Raw genomic sequence first — 17,524 nt, forward strand, 5'->3', positions numbered from 1 at the left:
CAGATGCCCGCGCACCATTTACCTGGAAAAGATGTCAGCAGAATGCATTGTGGAAGGAACGCGGGCCCTTGGGGACAGTGTGACTTAATCTGCTGCTAACATCTTGGAGCCACAGGACACCTTCTCAGGTCCTGTGAAGTCTTTGTCTTGATAAATCATGGTTGTTTTAGTGGTACATAGGAGACTTACACAACATTAGACAGATGAATTTAATGTTTCTGCTGCAAAATGTTGTTACTTGCTGCGTTAATTGCAATGTTCTTATTATAAATATACAGTAAATGAGCATACTTTGTTTGCCCTTACTTTTTTTGGGAATGGGCACACTTGCCCACTCCTATTTTGCAACGAATTCTTTGGTGGTCCGGTATGCCCACCCCCCAGTGGGACTCTGCTGGGGGGGCACACCAGCCAGAGCCGCGGACCATGTCTACAGTATGGAGCTGCAGGCTCAGAGCGGTGGGCGGGTTGTCTCTCTAAACACAACCCGCCCCATCTCCCATCGCAGGTGTGAGCCCGCAAAGGGAGAGTGGGTGGGGTTCTGGTATCATGACGTCACTCTGGGGGAAGTTTCTTTCCCTTTGAGTGACACATAGGCAGGGGTGTAGTGGAGCGGGCACATTTATATAACAATGATGCGCGCTCGCCATGGATAGTGCTGTGCCCCCTCCTTTTTTTTGACTACACCCCTGCTTAACATTCATAATAGAATGTCCTTTTAAATGAGACAGCATAAAACAATAACAAACTGAATAATTCAAGTATCTAATGCCAAAACTTTTTGCTTGGTTTTAGGTAGAGACAGAAAATGAATAAAAAAAGCCCTCTTTTTTCACCGGTGTCCCATTGGGGAAAATTCCATTCACTTTCCTCCTGTAGTCACAATGAGAAGTGACAGGGAAGTAACCCCATCAAGTATCCCATTGTTTACTGCTCTGGATGCAGCTCAAAATTCCAGGTTTTCCTTTAATTTTATGCATTTGACAATGATCAAAGCTAATAGAGGGTGAATTGCCCCACAGATCACAATAATAACAGGAGTTCTAACATTTCCCTATCCAATTGCTTTGTATATATTTTACTATGATTAGGATACAGATGCATAGAGGAGATCATCTGTAAAAGATTATGACATTTTTGACTTGCAAAAAACAGGCCCTAATACCAGGATGGTGGACAGCTGTTTGTGTTGTCTCCTGCTGTGTTATTAATTAAGACAAACTACATGTACAAGATTACATTTCATGAAATTAGTCATGTCAGCATGTGCATATTAGTACTATGTTTCATGTTTGCTTGGTTTCAATTTAAAGCTTAGCTGCTTATGGGATGCTTTTTTATTAAATTCAGCTGTTTCTAGTGATAGTGAATCTACTGATTTTGTACGTTTGCCCTGTGAAAAGAAATGACCAGTCTATAATTGTAATGATAGGATTATTGTAGTTGTGAGAGACAGAATAACAACAAAAGAACCCTCAAAAACCCAGTGCTCAAAAGTCAGAGTTTGATGTGCATTGTAATGAGTGAAATAAGTATTTGATCCCCTATCAACCAGCAAGATTTCAGGCTCCCAGGTGTCTTCATTGTATGCAGATAACGAGCTGAGATTAGAAGCACCGCCTGTAAGGGAATGCTCCTAATCAAAGCTTGTTACAGTACCTGTATAAAAGACACCTGTCCACACAAGCAATCAATCAACTGGATTCCAAACTAGCCACCATGGCCAAGACCAAAGAGCTGCCTAAGGATGTCAGGGACAAGATTGAAGACCTACACAAGGCTGGACTGGGCTACAAGACTATCGCCAAGCAGCTTGCTGAGAAGGTGACAACAGTTGGCTCGATAATTCACAAATGGAAGAAACACAAAATAACCGTCAATCTCCCTTGATCTGGGGCTCCATGTGAAATCTCTGCTCGTGGAGTTACAATGATCATGAGAATGGTGACGACGCAGCCCAGAACTACACGGGGGGAACTTGTCGATGATCTCAGGACAGCTGGGACTATAGTCACCAAGAAAACAATTGGTAACACACTGCGCCGTGAAGGCCTGAAATCTTGCAGAGTCCGCACGGTCCCCCTGCTCAAGGGAGTACATGTACAGGCCCGTCTGCAGTTTGGAAATGAACCTCTGAATGATCCAGAGGAGAACTGGGTGAAAGTGTTGTGGTCAGATGAGACCAAAATTGAACTCTTTGGCATCAACTAATCTTGCCGTGTTTGGAGGAAGAGGAATGCTGCCTATAACCCCAAAAACACCATCCCCACCGCCAAACATGGAGGTGGACACATTTTGCGTTTTTTGCTAAGGGGTGTTTTTCTGCTAAGGGGACAGGACTCCTTCACCATCTTGGATGAGCACCTCCTTCCCTCAGCCAGGGCATTGGTGGTTGGGTATTCCAGCATGACAATGACCCAAAACACATAGTCAAGGCAACAAAGGAGTGGCTCAAGAAGAAGCACATGAAGGTCCTGGAGTGGCCTAGCCAGTCTCCAGACTGGTTGATAGGTGGTCAAATACTTATTTTACTCATTACAATGCACATCAAGCTCTGACTTTTGAGCACTGGGTTTTTGAGGGTTCTTTTGTTGTTATTCTGTCTCTCACAGCTACAATAAACCTATCATTACAATTATAGACTGGTCATTTCTTTGTCAGAGGGCAAACATACAAAATCAGCAGGGGATCAAATACTTCTTCCCTTTACTGTATGTATAAGTTAAGGGCAGAAAGAACATGAAGTGAGGGGAAGACAATTCAATATGGAAACATTTATTATATATACTTGAATATAAACTGATCTGAATATAAACCAAGCTATTTATTTTTACCCGAGAATACAGGAAACCTGAATTAATTTGAGCATTTACTTAGGGCACAAAGAGAGGCTGTCACTGCTAACATTCAAAGCGGTAATCAAAAGAAACGCTAATAAAATAATGTAAATAAATACATCTACAATGTCATATTTTTCAACTATTATTTAAAAAGATAAAAAAAAATAAAATCACATGGACTCTGAAGTCTGTATGATTTTCCCCCTTGATACAGGTTTAAGTATTTTTTTTACTTTTGAGTAAATTATTATGGGTCACTTGCTCATAAATGATCTTTTGTGCAATATTGTTGGCCATTAGATGGTGTTGTGTCCTCGTGTAAGTTGTGTAACAAACAAACTCTGCACTTGTCTCCAATGGCTCTGATCAAACCCTAGTGCTGAAGACATCTGCAATTATTACTAATGTATGAGTCACGCTGTGAATCATGCTGTGAGTGTAAAGCTGCGTACACACTTGCAATTTTTGTCGTTGGAAAGGATCTTTCACGATCCTTTCCAACGACAAGGGGCTGCAAGATGCATGAACGATGCTGTACATACAGCACCGTTCATGCTCTATGGAGAGGGGAGGGGGAGAGCGACGGAGCGGCACCCTGCTGCGCGCTCTCCCCTTCCCTTTCATTATGATCGGCTGTCGTCCATCGTCCGTGGATCCGGCAGGTCGGTCGTCCGGACGATGGACGACACCGACTGTACACACGGAAGATTTTCGCCCGATAATTGGCCGATGCCGATTATCGGGCGATAAAAATCTGCCGTGTGTACGTAGCTTTAGACCCACATACAAACTTAGATTGTTCTAATGGCATTTTGAGGACCGTCCATCTTGGTTCATAAAGTAAATGCCCATTTTCACCTAGAGGGAGGACAACTGACAATCTTAAATATCAACATTTCAACCCTTCCCAGTTCTATTTAGAACTAAACGAAAAAAGTTTTGGGTGTTCAATTGGCTTTATTGAACTTTTACAAATTATAGTCATTGGGGGTGGTCTGATAGAATATACAGACAATATTAACACTAAATCAAATAACAGATGATAAATCAGAATGAAAATGATGTGCACAAAAAATAAAATTACAGCTTACATTTGACATGTTTTCTCATGAGACGTGCAGTATTTAACATTTTGCCATCTGTATGTTTCAGTGTGCCCTTTAAACGCATGGCTGGTTTTGTCTATACTTTTTCTGTGGTTTCTTTTATTACAATAATATGTAGTTGACCCAGATATGATGTCTCCAAATTGATAAAAAAAAGCCAGCTTGCTGAGCTTTAAAGAGACCTAGAGTCATCACTAGGCGCTCAGAAAACTAAAGACAGGCAGGGAAATATTGAAGTAGCTACAGAACTTTGCTTGCTGCAGTGAAGTAACTCAGATTGGCAAAGATGACTTGGTGGCAATGCTAGGAAGCTATGAAAAATAAAAACTTTTCCAGGATTATAGGACAGAATGTTTTCTGAGCACCCCCCCCCCCCCATCCCCCAACTGAACACTAAATTGAGTGTTTCTTCAACATAAGGCTGGAGTGGCGGAGCTGCCGGACCATAACCACAACCCCTGCTCAGCAAGTGGTAAGCGCTTACCCAATCACTTTCTATCCATGAAAGACAATCTCAATGATATAATTTACGCCTATGTTTAGTGTTTTGGTACTTTGGATTGATGGATTACTGATCAAAAAATTGTTTGGATTGGTTGGTTGAGGGCAAGATTGGCAGTAGTTCTGGCCTTTAGTTAATCTTCTGTTAATGCTTACTATGCAGCAGTTTTTATCATTGACCCTAGATATCTCTGCTAATAGGAGTAACAAAACTGCACAAGGTACTTAAAAAACAGAACCTGTCTGCCTTTAATTTGGTGAGTACTAGGTAGTAGTGACAGGCTCTCTTTAATTTTGGGACATTGATAAGGATGTCTTTTGAGGGTGATGGGGGAACAGACATCTGGAGGTCATCTGTAGGAAGAACCCCTACTGCTTCTTGTGTGCAATTTTGAATGGACTCAAGTAGTGCATATAAAACCATTTGATGGATACAGATCATGGATCATAGTTGAGCATTTTTTTCATAGTTTATCAAAATATAGCTATAACTAATCTAACTTGTACAATGAATGCAAAGAAATTATTCACAAAATTACAATTCCAGATGTCAGTCGTTTCAATCAACAATTGTTCCAGTAACATGTCATCCCCAATTACTCTATATTAAATGGTAAATCTAAACTTCATAACCTGATACTGATCCAAAGTTATGTGGAATCAATTTTTTTTTTTGTTTGCATATGTTACATGTAAAAATAAAATAAATCCAGACTTTAGCAAATAGATTTCAACTTTACATACACTATAACATTTGGAACATTATGTCCTAGTGTAGGGGTGTCCAAAGGTGAAAATGTGTTGTAGCCGACCTTTCAGCACGTACTCAGGGTTAGTGTGGGAATGGTCTGCGCAGGTCCCGCACAGCACACGCCCACCAGGGTTGCGTGAGGGATTCCCTGTGCACGGAGTCCAGTGTCAGTGCGGAATCAGAGTGGGCGTGGTCCACACACGCCCACTATAATGTAGGGGATTCCCTGTGCACACACGGGGACTCCTGCCCTGCCGATTATGCCCGCTGTGTAGCGGGCCGATAATTGCAAGGCAGTTGATTTATGAAATATAAAATAGCTTTTTTTGTACATGTGTATTTTATACTGTGGTTAACAGTGCTGACAGGCTGCGTTTTATTGATTTTATGACAGAGGCTGCGGGACGGTAGAACTCTGAACACAGGCCGCAATTGACCCCCGGGCCGGACTTTGGACATGCCTGCTCTAATGTATATGACGAAGGGAGGGCAGAGCTTGCCCAGATACCACTGCCACTGGTCTAATTGTAGAGAAAACAACAGCAACTGCCCGAAATAATTCAAAACACCCAATCTTCTTCTTCTCATCTACGATCATTATGATCAGTCAGGGGAAATTGCCAGTATGCCAAGTAATTTCTCAAAGGTACACATTGCATGTTCAGTGGCCGAGTATTGGTGACTCATGCTGTTTAAAATGCATATGAATATTTATGGCTACTCAAAACATGGCTTACATAAGTGGAGGAAACTTTATAGATGTAACATTACATAAATATAATATAAGTGTAGAACTTTAAGAAGGTGTAGAACTTTTGTAAGGTTCTTCATTGCAGTCTGTGTCTTCAGGGTTATATTTGTCTTCATGACCATTGTCAGCATTGCAAAACTAAAATTTGAAGTTACCAGTGGAACAGGCTGTCAGAATGAATACGGGATAGTGTCAGAAAAATACTGTAGGAAAACTGGATTAAGTCAATGTTGCAGTAAAGCCTTTTTATTATATATATATATATATATATATATATATATATATATTTATTTATATTATTTTTTATAACCATTGTCTTCTTTTTATACAAGCATTTTCTTAATATATATTATTTTTTTATGTTTATATATTTTTTTATGTTTTTTGGTGGTAATTCTGCTCTAAGATATTTGTTTGATGTACCCTTGTGTGAGAAGGACAAGCCTTATACTTCTTTTTAAATAGTTTCCAGCAGGACATTGTGAGATATTGGCACATTATGTCAATTAGCTGTAGTTTTTGTGAGCTCTGTAAAATAAACATGGATTTGTTGTTTTTGTCAGCAGTACAGTACCACTCCTGTTTATGCCACCAGCCTCCATGCTTTCATCAATGTGATTAGCCGGCAGCAGTTAAAAGAGGGTGCAGTAAACACATTATGAAAGGATTGTTTTTATACAGATCATGATGGAACAGACAGAGCTTAACGATTTGTAAGCCTGGATTTCCTTGCCTTATGTGTTTTGGCAAAATCTCCCCTATACTAATGTGATCTGCCAGTCAAGAGGTCACACGTTGATATGAACCTTCTACACTTCCCAGAGCCATTATATATTTAAACACATTTAGAATTGAAGCAGTTGTGCACCCCAAAGAATAAGTTTATCATAGTCTTTAAAGTAAATGTATGGGCCACCACTTGTGTACATGCTCTGGATATGTCTATGGCTTACACAGCCTTGATCAGAACAGGCTGGGCACTAGTCAAGACTGGCCTGTGCAGTAATACCCACCTATGGCATTAGGTCACCAGCATCACTGGTGGGTAAGAGCAGAGTTGGTTTTAGATGTCTTTCTGTCATAAGCAACCATTGAGACTACGCCCCCTTTCCTAAAAACAAAAAAAAAGGCAGTTACCACAGTAACAGACCTCAAATGAAGACCCCAATAAAAAACCGCTTAGTGCACATCTGCAGTATACATATCAGTGCAAACCCCCAGTGACAGACTACAGTACACAATTTAGAACCCCAGTGCAGACCCCTGTAACAAGTCTCAGTACAAACCACGAGTGACAGGCCTCAATACAGACCTCCCCACTTTCTCTTGCTGCCAGACATTTGCAGAGTCTGTTAGGCATGAGATAACTCTACCTATAGTCTCTACCTATATATATATTCTATTCTATATGTAGAATAGACAGCAGCGGAGTGCAGAAATAAGTGCTCCTTTACTCAGCGATGATTCTAATGTTTCTGCTGCTTTTCTTGCCTTTTAGATAGCACCTACTAGGACTAAATGTTCCATTCACCTCATGGCCCTGGGTAAGAGTGTTTGGTTGACAGTGCTACTTCTATCATTCAATTCACAGAAGGCACACTGGTCCTGCCCACTAGAAGGGCCATTACCCATACTGCACAGCAAACTTGCAAAGAATTTAGCCAACTTCAAATAATTATTTTAAAGTGTTTAAAGTACCATTCTGTTCCACTTTGGAGGGGGTGCTTAAACACAGACAGTTATGCAAGTGTTGACTGTAACTTTAAGTCAGTTGGCAGGCTTTACTAAGTTTCAGTATGATGTGAAAATTATTGCTTCTGTAAAGGCAGCACTCTCATTATAATCTGCTTTACATTCTCAAAATGAAGCTTCATCAATACTTTGTAAAATTTGTTACACACTTTGCCTTTAGTATGCAAAAGCCCATGTGTATAAGGCCTAATGTATACATTATTAATAAAATGAAGCAATAACTGTTTAAATATACATAAGGGACCTATCTGCATTATTGTTAACAGCCTTGGATTTGTCCCTGGTAATTACTGTAAAAACAAGCCCGATGTGAAAACCCCAGACATTATTATGCATTCTAGTAAAATAAAAAAAAAGTTTCTGTGAAATTTTTAGAGAAAAAAAAAGTTTAAAACTAAAGAAGGCCGCTTTTTTATTATTTTACATGCTGCCTTAATGGATTTCACCCAACAGGTTCACAATACTCATGCTGTCCAGGTCTCTTTCCCATATTGCTTTCTATATGTAAATAAGTGAACCTGTGAAGGAGAAGATTAGGGACATACTCCTCCTACCCGTCTCACAATTTGCTCAGGTCACCGTAGTTCCAGGCTGAATGCTTTGAAAGCAGGCTAAAACCTTTGCAAAATCAAGCAGAGATTTCATCTGCTCTGCATTCTGTAAGACTGTACCTGGAAAAGCAACATTGTCGTTGTCTATCCACTTCTGGTGGAAGGCAGGTTTAAGGTAAGTACAGTATATATACTTTCTTTTGTTATGTACATTTTCACCTACATGTAGTAGGTGAGTTAGGGAAGAGGGGGTCCAACCAGCCTAAGGGGACCGTCCATGTTAGTGAAAGGTTTACTGTAATCATTGAACTTTAGGGTTTCTTAAGCAGAGATGACGGGAGTCAGTACAGCCATCCTTTTTTCAAGTTCAGGCTGATTGCCTACCATGATGCAATTTTAAATATGACTTACCTCAGTGTGCTTTTATTTCTATGCAGAAATCGTTCCCCGAGACCTTCGGATGAAAGAAAAGTTTTTAAAGCATTTAACAGGTGAGTTCATGTATATATTTAAAAAACAAAAAAAGAACATCAATACATTAGCCAAATAAATTCCAGAGATCTTATATTTCAGGAAGGGCTTAATAATCTGACAATAACCTTGTTCCTACAAAGTGAGCTTGTGTTTTCCAGTTCTCTAGTTAACATGGCACATGATTGTTGCTGGGTTTTGCTTTGAAGAACTGTAGGATGCAGCAAGAACCTTTGCAAACAGACCATCTCTTCTATGCAGAGTTCTTTTTCAGCATTCTGACAGAGGACTGACTTTTCTTCTAATCACTGATTTTCTGGCTAATTTCTAAAGCTGGTAGTAGTCAGAACTACACAAGATGTTTTGCAGCCTTCCAAGCTACTTAATCAGTTCTACCTATGAACAAAGCCACTATAAATATCCTTTATAGCCTGGAATCTGATGGTATTCAAATCCATAACCCCAGTACTATGTATAAATTTTGGGGTAACAGAGGTTTACATAAGCAAGTCTTTGGACAATCTAGAAGTCTTGAAGACCAGCCAGGGTGTGGAAATGCTCGATGAAGGCATGAAGACCAAAACTTATGGTCACTGAGACCATATATGTTTCTCCACCATGGTTATCATTGAAACCCTCACCCATAGTAATATGCCTAATTTTACAATGTAGTGTTTGATGCCCAAGCTTCATATGAGCAGGAACAGAAAATGTCATGTGGCAGGACCATGTCTAATTATATGTAAAAAGCAAATTGCTATTTACGTATCAGTTTTGGGAGGCTCTGAGAAGTGCTTAGAGAGAGCTTTCTACAGCAGCCAGCTTTGTTGGTTTGATGTAGCCATGTTTTTATTTTAAGCTGTAGCCATGATAGATTGTTCTGGCACTGTGATATAATATCCCTTCCAGTATGTCATGTCCAAGTCTTTGAGCTGCTGCCCTGCTATCTGTAAGAACACCTCTGATCAAATGAACCCTCTTACCCTTCTTTGATTCCCATAAATACTCTTTTGGTGAATTTAAATTTTATGCTTTTTTTTTTTTTCAGGTCGACTTTCCTTCTCAACTCCAATTTGCAATAAACATTTTCGGAGACTTTACAACAACTCAAGAGATTGCACAATTCCAGCCCGTAAGTAAGAAATAACTCTACTCAGCCCTGGAAGGGGAACATTCACATGCACAATTTGTTGGTGTTAAGGAACTGCTGAAATTTTAGGAAATAAGCTACCATTCAATTATCCCAATGCAGCCCTAACTGTATTTGCAAATCCTTTGAATATGATTCCAGTGGATACAGTAGCAGTTTTAATGCATTTAAGCATAAAAGTACTGTTATCTGTTTGAACCCCTACCCCCCTCTAGTGCATAAAACATAAATTGGACCTGCTATCTAGAATGTTCAGATATTGAAACATTGTCCAATACGTTTGTAGACAATATTTATATCTACCTAAAGAAGCTGAAAGGTAGACAATATAAACATGTAAATATGTTAATTTAATAATGCTAATAATAACTGATGCTGTCAGGGCATGTTAGTTCAATATGGATAAAGCTAGGTCCAGTGCACAGCAATCTAGGGGACCTATTTATAAAAATAATGGAAAACTAAGAAATGTTCTCCACTTTTGAAACACTATATTCCTATACCAAACTCAACATACATGCTTTTTCATTCAGGTATACCAAGAACATGCTACATCTGTTTATAGCCCAGGTCACAATGTACAGACTTGCCAACCACTGCAGAGGAACTCCAGTAATCCAGGGTGTGCACAGAGAGGGGGGCCTGATGAAACCGGCTCTATGGAAGTTGTGTCCTTTACAGAGGATGCTGCACCAGTGATTGGCTGCCTGGGGGTGACTGTGGCAATCTTTGGGTCATGGGAGGACAATCCTAAAACAGACAGAAAGTATGTCTGCTGCAATACCCTAAAATGAAAAATCACAGGCATAGTGTGTGTGTTGGGGGGAGATAAAGCAAAAACCACACTGCCTGGCCAAAATAATTCCCCAAGACTGTGAGGGCAGTGTTATGATCTGGGGTTGCTTGAATTGGTCAGATCTGGGTTCAGCAACATTACGTACATCAAATGACTACCTGAATTTACTGATTGACCAGGTTTTTCCATCAATTACTTAATTTTACCTGTTGGTACGGGCATATTCCAAGATGACAATGCCACGATTAAGGGGTTCAAAGAATGGTTCAGAAAGCATCCTATTGAGAATCTTTGGAATGTGCTGGTGGAGACAAAGTGGTCTGACTCTCTATGACTCCCCTATCCCATCAATACAAGATCTTAGAGAACATTTAATGCAACCCTGTAGGGAGATAAATGTTGTGACATTGCATAAGCTTATCAAACAACACCACAGTGAATGTGTTCTGTAACCAAGGTTGAAGGAGGTCCAATGAAATAAAAGAGTGTGTTACTTTCTTTGGAGATTGTACGGAGTTATTAGCTATGTCTGAAAGCTGGTTAATATGACATAGATATCCTGACGTGTTGAGTCTATTTTAAATCTGCATCCAAGAATACATGCATAGAATAAAAGTTCCCACACTAATTTAAGCACTGTCATTAGGAAAATTGCTTGACATAATTTAGAAATACTTACCACTAGGCTAGGTTAAAACCCTGCCACAGACTTTACTGTGTTTATCAATAATAATTAAAATACCCTAATCAGGTTTATTTAAATAAAACTTCTAGTTGTTTAATAATCAGCGTCTGGTGATAGGATGGTGTTTACTTACCATGTATACAGTTCAGCCCTGGCTCTGTATAAACTTCTAGTTTGGCCTATTAATAAATAAAAGATTGTGAAGCCTGTATCAATTTTCTTTCTGTTTATGAGAGCGGGATTATTTTGGACCATTAAAGGGCAACTTTGCATTAAACATTACTGTGTTTATTTATTGAAGAAAGAGTGGACTTCCAAACATTTCCGTCTTACTGTCATACTGGTGTGCATGGAAGTTTCTCATTAAGAATCAATCTGTGAACAGCACAAGTTTTCTTATACAACACAGGAAATGTTTTATTTTTTGGTCTCACTAGCTTTTAACTAAGGATAGCTATGGGAACTTTCCACAGTGAACTTCAATAGAATTTGCAGGAAAACTTGGATTCCTTTATCCTCATCCTTTTTTTAATTACGTTAAAGACTTTCATGTATATTCATTTACATCACCTGGTTATTGAACGATTACTATAGGTTGTAAACTGCAAATCTTAGTTGCTGCCAGCTGCCCCCTTTCAACTACTTTACAGTCAAGATTTGACCACTGCTTTCAGAAACCACAATCTGCCATACCTGCATGTAAACGCGAGCACAAATCATTCATCGAGGTGTTAACTAGACAAACTGTATTTGGTAATTAAAGATTACTGAATCCTAGTACTAGCAATTTGGAGGTTTTAAATGGAATCTGCTATGCAATAAATAAACAATAATTAAGATTAATTTATGCTCACAATAAACAGTTTACATTTGTAGTTTATTTTGATGGGCAGAAACAAGACAGTACAAGCATCAAAAACTGGGAGGCATACCAAGTTAAAATTGTTTAGATTTGAAAAAAAAATGTACAAGTTATCTTCTATTAGTCTAGGAGCTTTATTTATAAAGCAGGGAATCTGACATTCCCTCGTAGGAATCTTCCAGCTCCATGTGTTTCAATGGCAGTAATTAATTTCCACCAGGGAGTGTTTGAGGAAATATCAGATTTCTTGTTTTATAAGTAGAGTTCTATGTACATCAATGCGTGGTCAGTGTTACCAGTAGTTTGTTTTCTAGGTGTTAGAAAGATATATATATATATATATATATATGAACATACCACATGGGAAGGAGAACTCAAGGGAAGAAGGAGCACTCATTTACTTCCTTTGGATAATTGATAAGGGGGCTCCACCACACATTTGCATTAAAGGAATGGGGTTTAGTCTGGAGGTTCAGGCTTAGGGATGAGATCAGGGATCTGGAGTTTGAACTGCTTTGCTGAAGTAAGAATAATTTAAATCTAAAGATTTAATTTTAAATCCAAATCCATATGAGTTTAAACTCACTTGGCTCATTATTGTAAAATTCTTTTGGGGTAAGTATTTATATAATTTTATCCAGATTCCATTGTACAGCCATATTCTACATATACATTCCCTGCAGATCTGTTGTGAATCTCTTGAGAATGTAATGCACATCCAACAAAGAGTTGTCTGTCTCCTGCAAACCCTATTCGGAAAGTTTGTGGACAATGCACAACAGAGGACAACCCAATATTTTTCCTTCACATTTACTACATCCTACTACTTACCCAGAGCTAAATCACCTACAAGGTGACTTATACTCATATATGTATATCACATATCCTCCTACTTAGTGTTGTACTTTAGCATGAGAGCTCTAACTTCCTCGCTTAGAGCTCAGCATTAAGTGGGTAAATGAAGAACTGTTCTTCCCAGTGTTAGATAATGTGAATGGGCTAATGAAATTGCTGAATGTCTTTGTTAAGCAGCCTTGGTGAGCATCAGATAAAAGTACAGTGGAAATGTGGCATTCAAAAACAGAGACCACCTTTATATTGCTAAAGAATTGCTGAACAAATGGTATCAACTGCATGTTTTTTAATGAATATAGAAAATATATAATTTGTATATTGAAAATAGTCCCAGATGGGGTTAGAGTTGGAGGTACCATAAACAAAGAAGTCAAAGATTGTTTGTAATGGCTCCAAAGTCATGGGCTGAACTCTGACACATTTATGAGATGTCAGGTAACTACAAATCAAAGGGCCAATTTAAAAAAAAAAAGCTTATAAATATAATTTTTTTTAATAAAATGCATGCAAAACAAAGAAAAAATATGTAAACTATTCTTGCCTTTGGAGAGTTCCAAACATAACGTGATTCCACACTAAAATAATGGGATCTCTTACAATCACACCCACCCTGATCAAACAAAGTATTGCATTATAGATATATAAAGTAATAGTTGCTGTCAAGCACATTACTAAACTTGATACAACAAGGTCTGTCAGACAAAAGAAGTTCTTTGATGTGATTAATGCTTGTAATTAATTTTAAAGCATAATTATCCCTACCCACCCTAGTTGTAGTTGTAAAAGTCTAAGTGTAGCGTATCTTTACATCTTCATAGAGGAGATGGAAGGCAACAGAACAGAAAAATGATAGATCATTGGTCATTAAGTTATCATGAAATATATTAATATTACATCTGCAAATCAGGAGACATTTTCTGACAACTACTGTTTCCTTCAAAGTGTCCCACAATTTTTGGGGAAAAAAAGATTAATGAATATGAATAATTCTTTTAGTAAACCACTTTATAGAGAAATATTCAGACCTACCAGCACAATAACAATTGTTTTATGTACAGTAAACGTTTAAAGGAAACTTTACTAATCCTCTCATTTAAAGCTGTCATTTTCTAATTTTGGCTTGTCAATGAAGTATTGAACATTGGCAGTCTTAAAATGTCACACTTGGCACAGCATTGAAACAATTGTTTTCTCTATGTATTGTTTTTATTAGACTTAAGCTGCGTACACACTTCCAATTTTTATCGTTGGTAAACGAACGACGAACGATCCTGCACGGTATCTGCGAACGATCGTATGGCACCGATCCTGTACCTACAGATAACGACATGATCGTTCAAAGATATTGTACACACGATAGATGCGATCGTTTGAACGATACAGGAAGTGACGTGCACCACAGGAAGTGAGAGAACGTTCGTTCACCGCGCATGCTCAGACCATGGACGATCACTGAACGACCGTACACACGATAGATGGTCAACGATCGTCGTCCAATCCGATCCGCCGGTCCGGTCGTTCATTTCCAACGACTATCCTCGTTCGTCAGTCACTTTTTTTAGAACGATTTTTGGGCAATCGGTCGTTCTTTTCCAACGACTATCGTCGTTGGTTACTTTTTTTACGAACTATTTTTGGCCAATCGGTCGTTCGTCGTTCATTTCCAACGATAAAAATTGGAAGTGTGTACGCAGCTTTATTCTTAAAACAAAAAAAAGTGTATTTTTTTATGTCCAGAACTAAACATTAAATGTTTTTTGCCTAATTCACATAAATAGTGAAATATTGCATATAAATAGTTCATTTTTACCATCTGCAGCCAGCAGAATATAACTTGTTCCCTTGGTGGTCTGCTGTTCAAAGTAAATCTAGTGGAATGATCACCTCTTTTCCTGGCGCTATTGACATACAGTAAAAATGTATGAAAATGTTAATAAAAAAATAAATTTCTAGAACTATTAGTTTACTGTGAATCTTTTTTTTTCTTTTCATTTTTTTGAATGAACCCAAACTAAAAGTGAAAATTGAAGTAGAAAACTTTGGCTAACCTAACTATGGCATTTGGCCAAAATTGGTCAATTCAAGTTTGACAGAATATAAAATCCTTTTTCATATAAATCATTAATACTGTATATAAATCAGATTTATGTACAATGAAACAGATGTATTATTAACATTTACTATCATTGCACATTAGAAAACATACGTAAAACTTGTCAGGTCTTTATATTACTAATTTAAAATCTAATTTACATAGTTTGCCATTTAAAAAAAAGTGATGAGGTAATGGCATGTTGTGGATCTAAGTTTTATTATTAGATTTTAAAATCTCTTCTTTTTATGACAGATTACAAAAGATGTGCAAGACTCCTCAACAGACTGGCGGCCAGTCAGATGTGTATTGACGGATAACACAATATAGTAAGTTTGTATTCTGTATATTTTTATTTACTGAAAATATTGCTAAGAATAATGATTTACAAATGTGTTTAGGAATACTGTAGTATTGGATTTTTTACCGGTATATATACAATCTTTCTGTGAACAGAACATCTCTTGTTCTCTGTACATATCCCTATCAAGCAGGAAAAGGTTTCAATAATCTAGCCTTCTTACTGTTATAAACTGGTACCGTATTTTTCGGACCATTAGACGCTCCGGACTATAGGACGCACCAGGTTTTCCGCACGGGAAAACAAGAAAAAAAAAAAGGAAAACAGACAGAGGACCGGCGGGGACACAGGTAAGTAAAAAAATATGCCCCTGTACCTCTGCATTCGGACCATAAGACGCACCCTGATTTTCCCCCCACTTTAGGAGGAAAAAAAGTGCGTCTTATGGTCCGAAAAATACAGTATATAACAAATGAAACTTAAAGCTGTTGGTTTGATCTTTGGGGATACCAGCTAGACAGGTCAGTCAAAGCTTGTTAAGACGAAATATATAAAAAATGTGTAATAAAGTAAATGTCTATTCCCTGGGTACATGTGCAAATATGCATAATCAGTGATAGCATACAAACTCACAACCTCTAGTGTTGGACTTGTCGGAGCTGTGAAGGTGTTTAAAATGGAACTAGAGTCATTTAGTTCTCCAAGACTGGAGAAGATAGAAGATCATTGAAACACCTAAGTGATCCTACAAACTTGCAATGGATTATTTTTTAAATCATTTGTTATTTGGCAAATATTTTCAATCCTGGACCAGATCCATTCCAGGGTTTGCTGGATCACCCAGCTTCTTCCATGATAGTTTATCTTCTCCAGTCTTTATTAAATCAAGCCTATTTAAAAAAAATTATAAACACTGGGCTTGAGCTTCTCAGCCAAAGATAATAAACTGAACTCATTTTAAATATAACAGAGTTCAGCAGTCACATTTTATGTTTTTTTTTTTCAATTAATATTATAACAATAGTGGCTTTAAGCATCTATGCTATTGGACATATACATACTTAACAAACCATGTAAGTATCATTGCATAATTATAACAATAGTGACTTTTGATCTGGGTAATGCCAATGTGACAAAAAGGTGTATATACACCTTTATACAGATTCTGTGCACTAGAGCTTTATCAGTGTTTTTAACCATTATTAGGCAAGTTTAATAGGACACGGTATTTATCAGACTTCCAGACTGATGCTAAGTCTATAGACACTCCAGAATGATGGCAAATAAGCATGCCATGACTGATCTGGTGTCAATGTACTACTCAAACAAGACTGATGAGTCCTCCTAAACTGCAATTAAAGAATCCTCTTGTAGCACCCAGGAGTCTTTTAAAATGCACATTTCTATCATGATAAAAAAACTTTTTAGGTGTTTAGCCTATTTAAGAGATAAATAGATGGTAAGATACATATTCTGTACTTGTATGGTCTGTTATCTTTTATTAGTAGTTGTGAGTAATGTTTATTATATTTGTTGGCATAATTAGTAATAAAGATACAAAAATAAAACCTAAATAAATAAAAAGCAGTGGATCTGCAACCAGTTGGCAGAAAATAAAATCAAGTAAATAAGAATACAGTAAATTAATCTTGCAGCACATCCATCAGATCCTGATTGTATAGGTAAAATGGATCAAACCTCCCTTCTTCTTCTAGCCATCATTAAGTCCATGTTCTTCTGCAGCACTGGTGGGAATGACCTCAAGTAACCAGAGTTCAGATGTATATATTATGACTATAATAGAATAAATTAGATCCTTATCTGTCTATTCCCATTAATCTTGTCTATATGACAGGTAAACAATTCTGTTCTTCAATGAAGATCATTGCACTGCATATATTTACTGAAGAGTCATACAATGTTTTTCACCAATGCAACCCGAGTAAAATATGCAATGATTGTAAAACCGTACCAGGCGTTACAAACTTTTTAATTAGGAGGTTCAAAAAGCGGGCATAATCAGTCAAGTGCCAATCAAAATCATATTTCTACACTTACCT

The 17,524-nt window shown here is 37.9% G+C and overlaps 1 protein-coding gene across 1 annotated transcript in view; it reads left to right on the top strand.

Annotated features, from left to right (window-relative positions):
* The window catches only part of ALKAL2 (ALK and LTK ligand 2), a 48,408-nt gene that overhangs the window by 12,212 nt on the left and 18,672 nt on the right, over nt 1–17,524 (top strand). The window contains exons 3-5 of the mRNA XM_072407589.1: nt 8,690–8,743; nt 9,772–9,855; nt 15,419–15,492. Of these exons, the coding sequence (XP_072263690.1) occupies nt 8,690–8,743; nt 9,772–9,855; nt 15,419–15,483 (203 nt within the window). The 3' untranslated portion in view covers nt 15,484–15,492. The remainder of the gene's footprint in view (nt 1–8,689; nt 8,744–9,771; nt 9,856–15,418; nt 15,493–17,524) is intronic.

The sequence above is a fragment of the Pyxicephalus adspersus genome, chromosome 4 (assembly GCF_032062135.1).
Source record: "Pyxicephalus adspersus chromosome 4, UCB_Pads_2.0, whole genome shotgun sequence".
NCBI classification, from domain to species: Eukaryota; Metazoa; Chordata; class Amphibia; order Anura; family Pyxicephalidae; genus Pyxicephalus; species Pyxicephalus adspersus.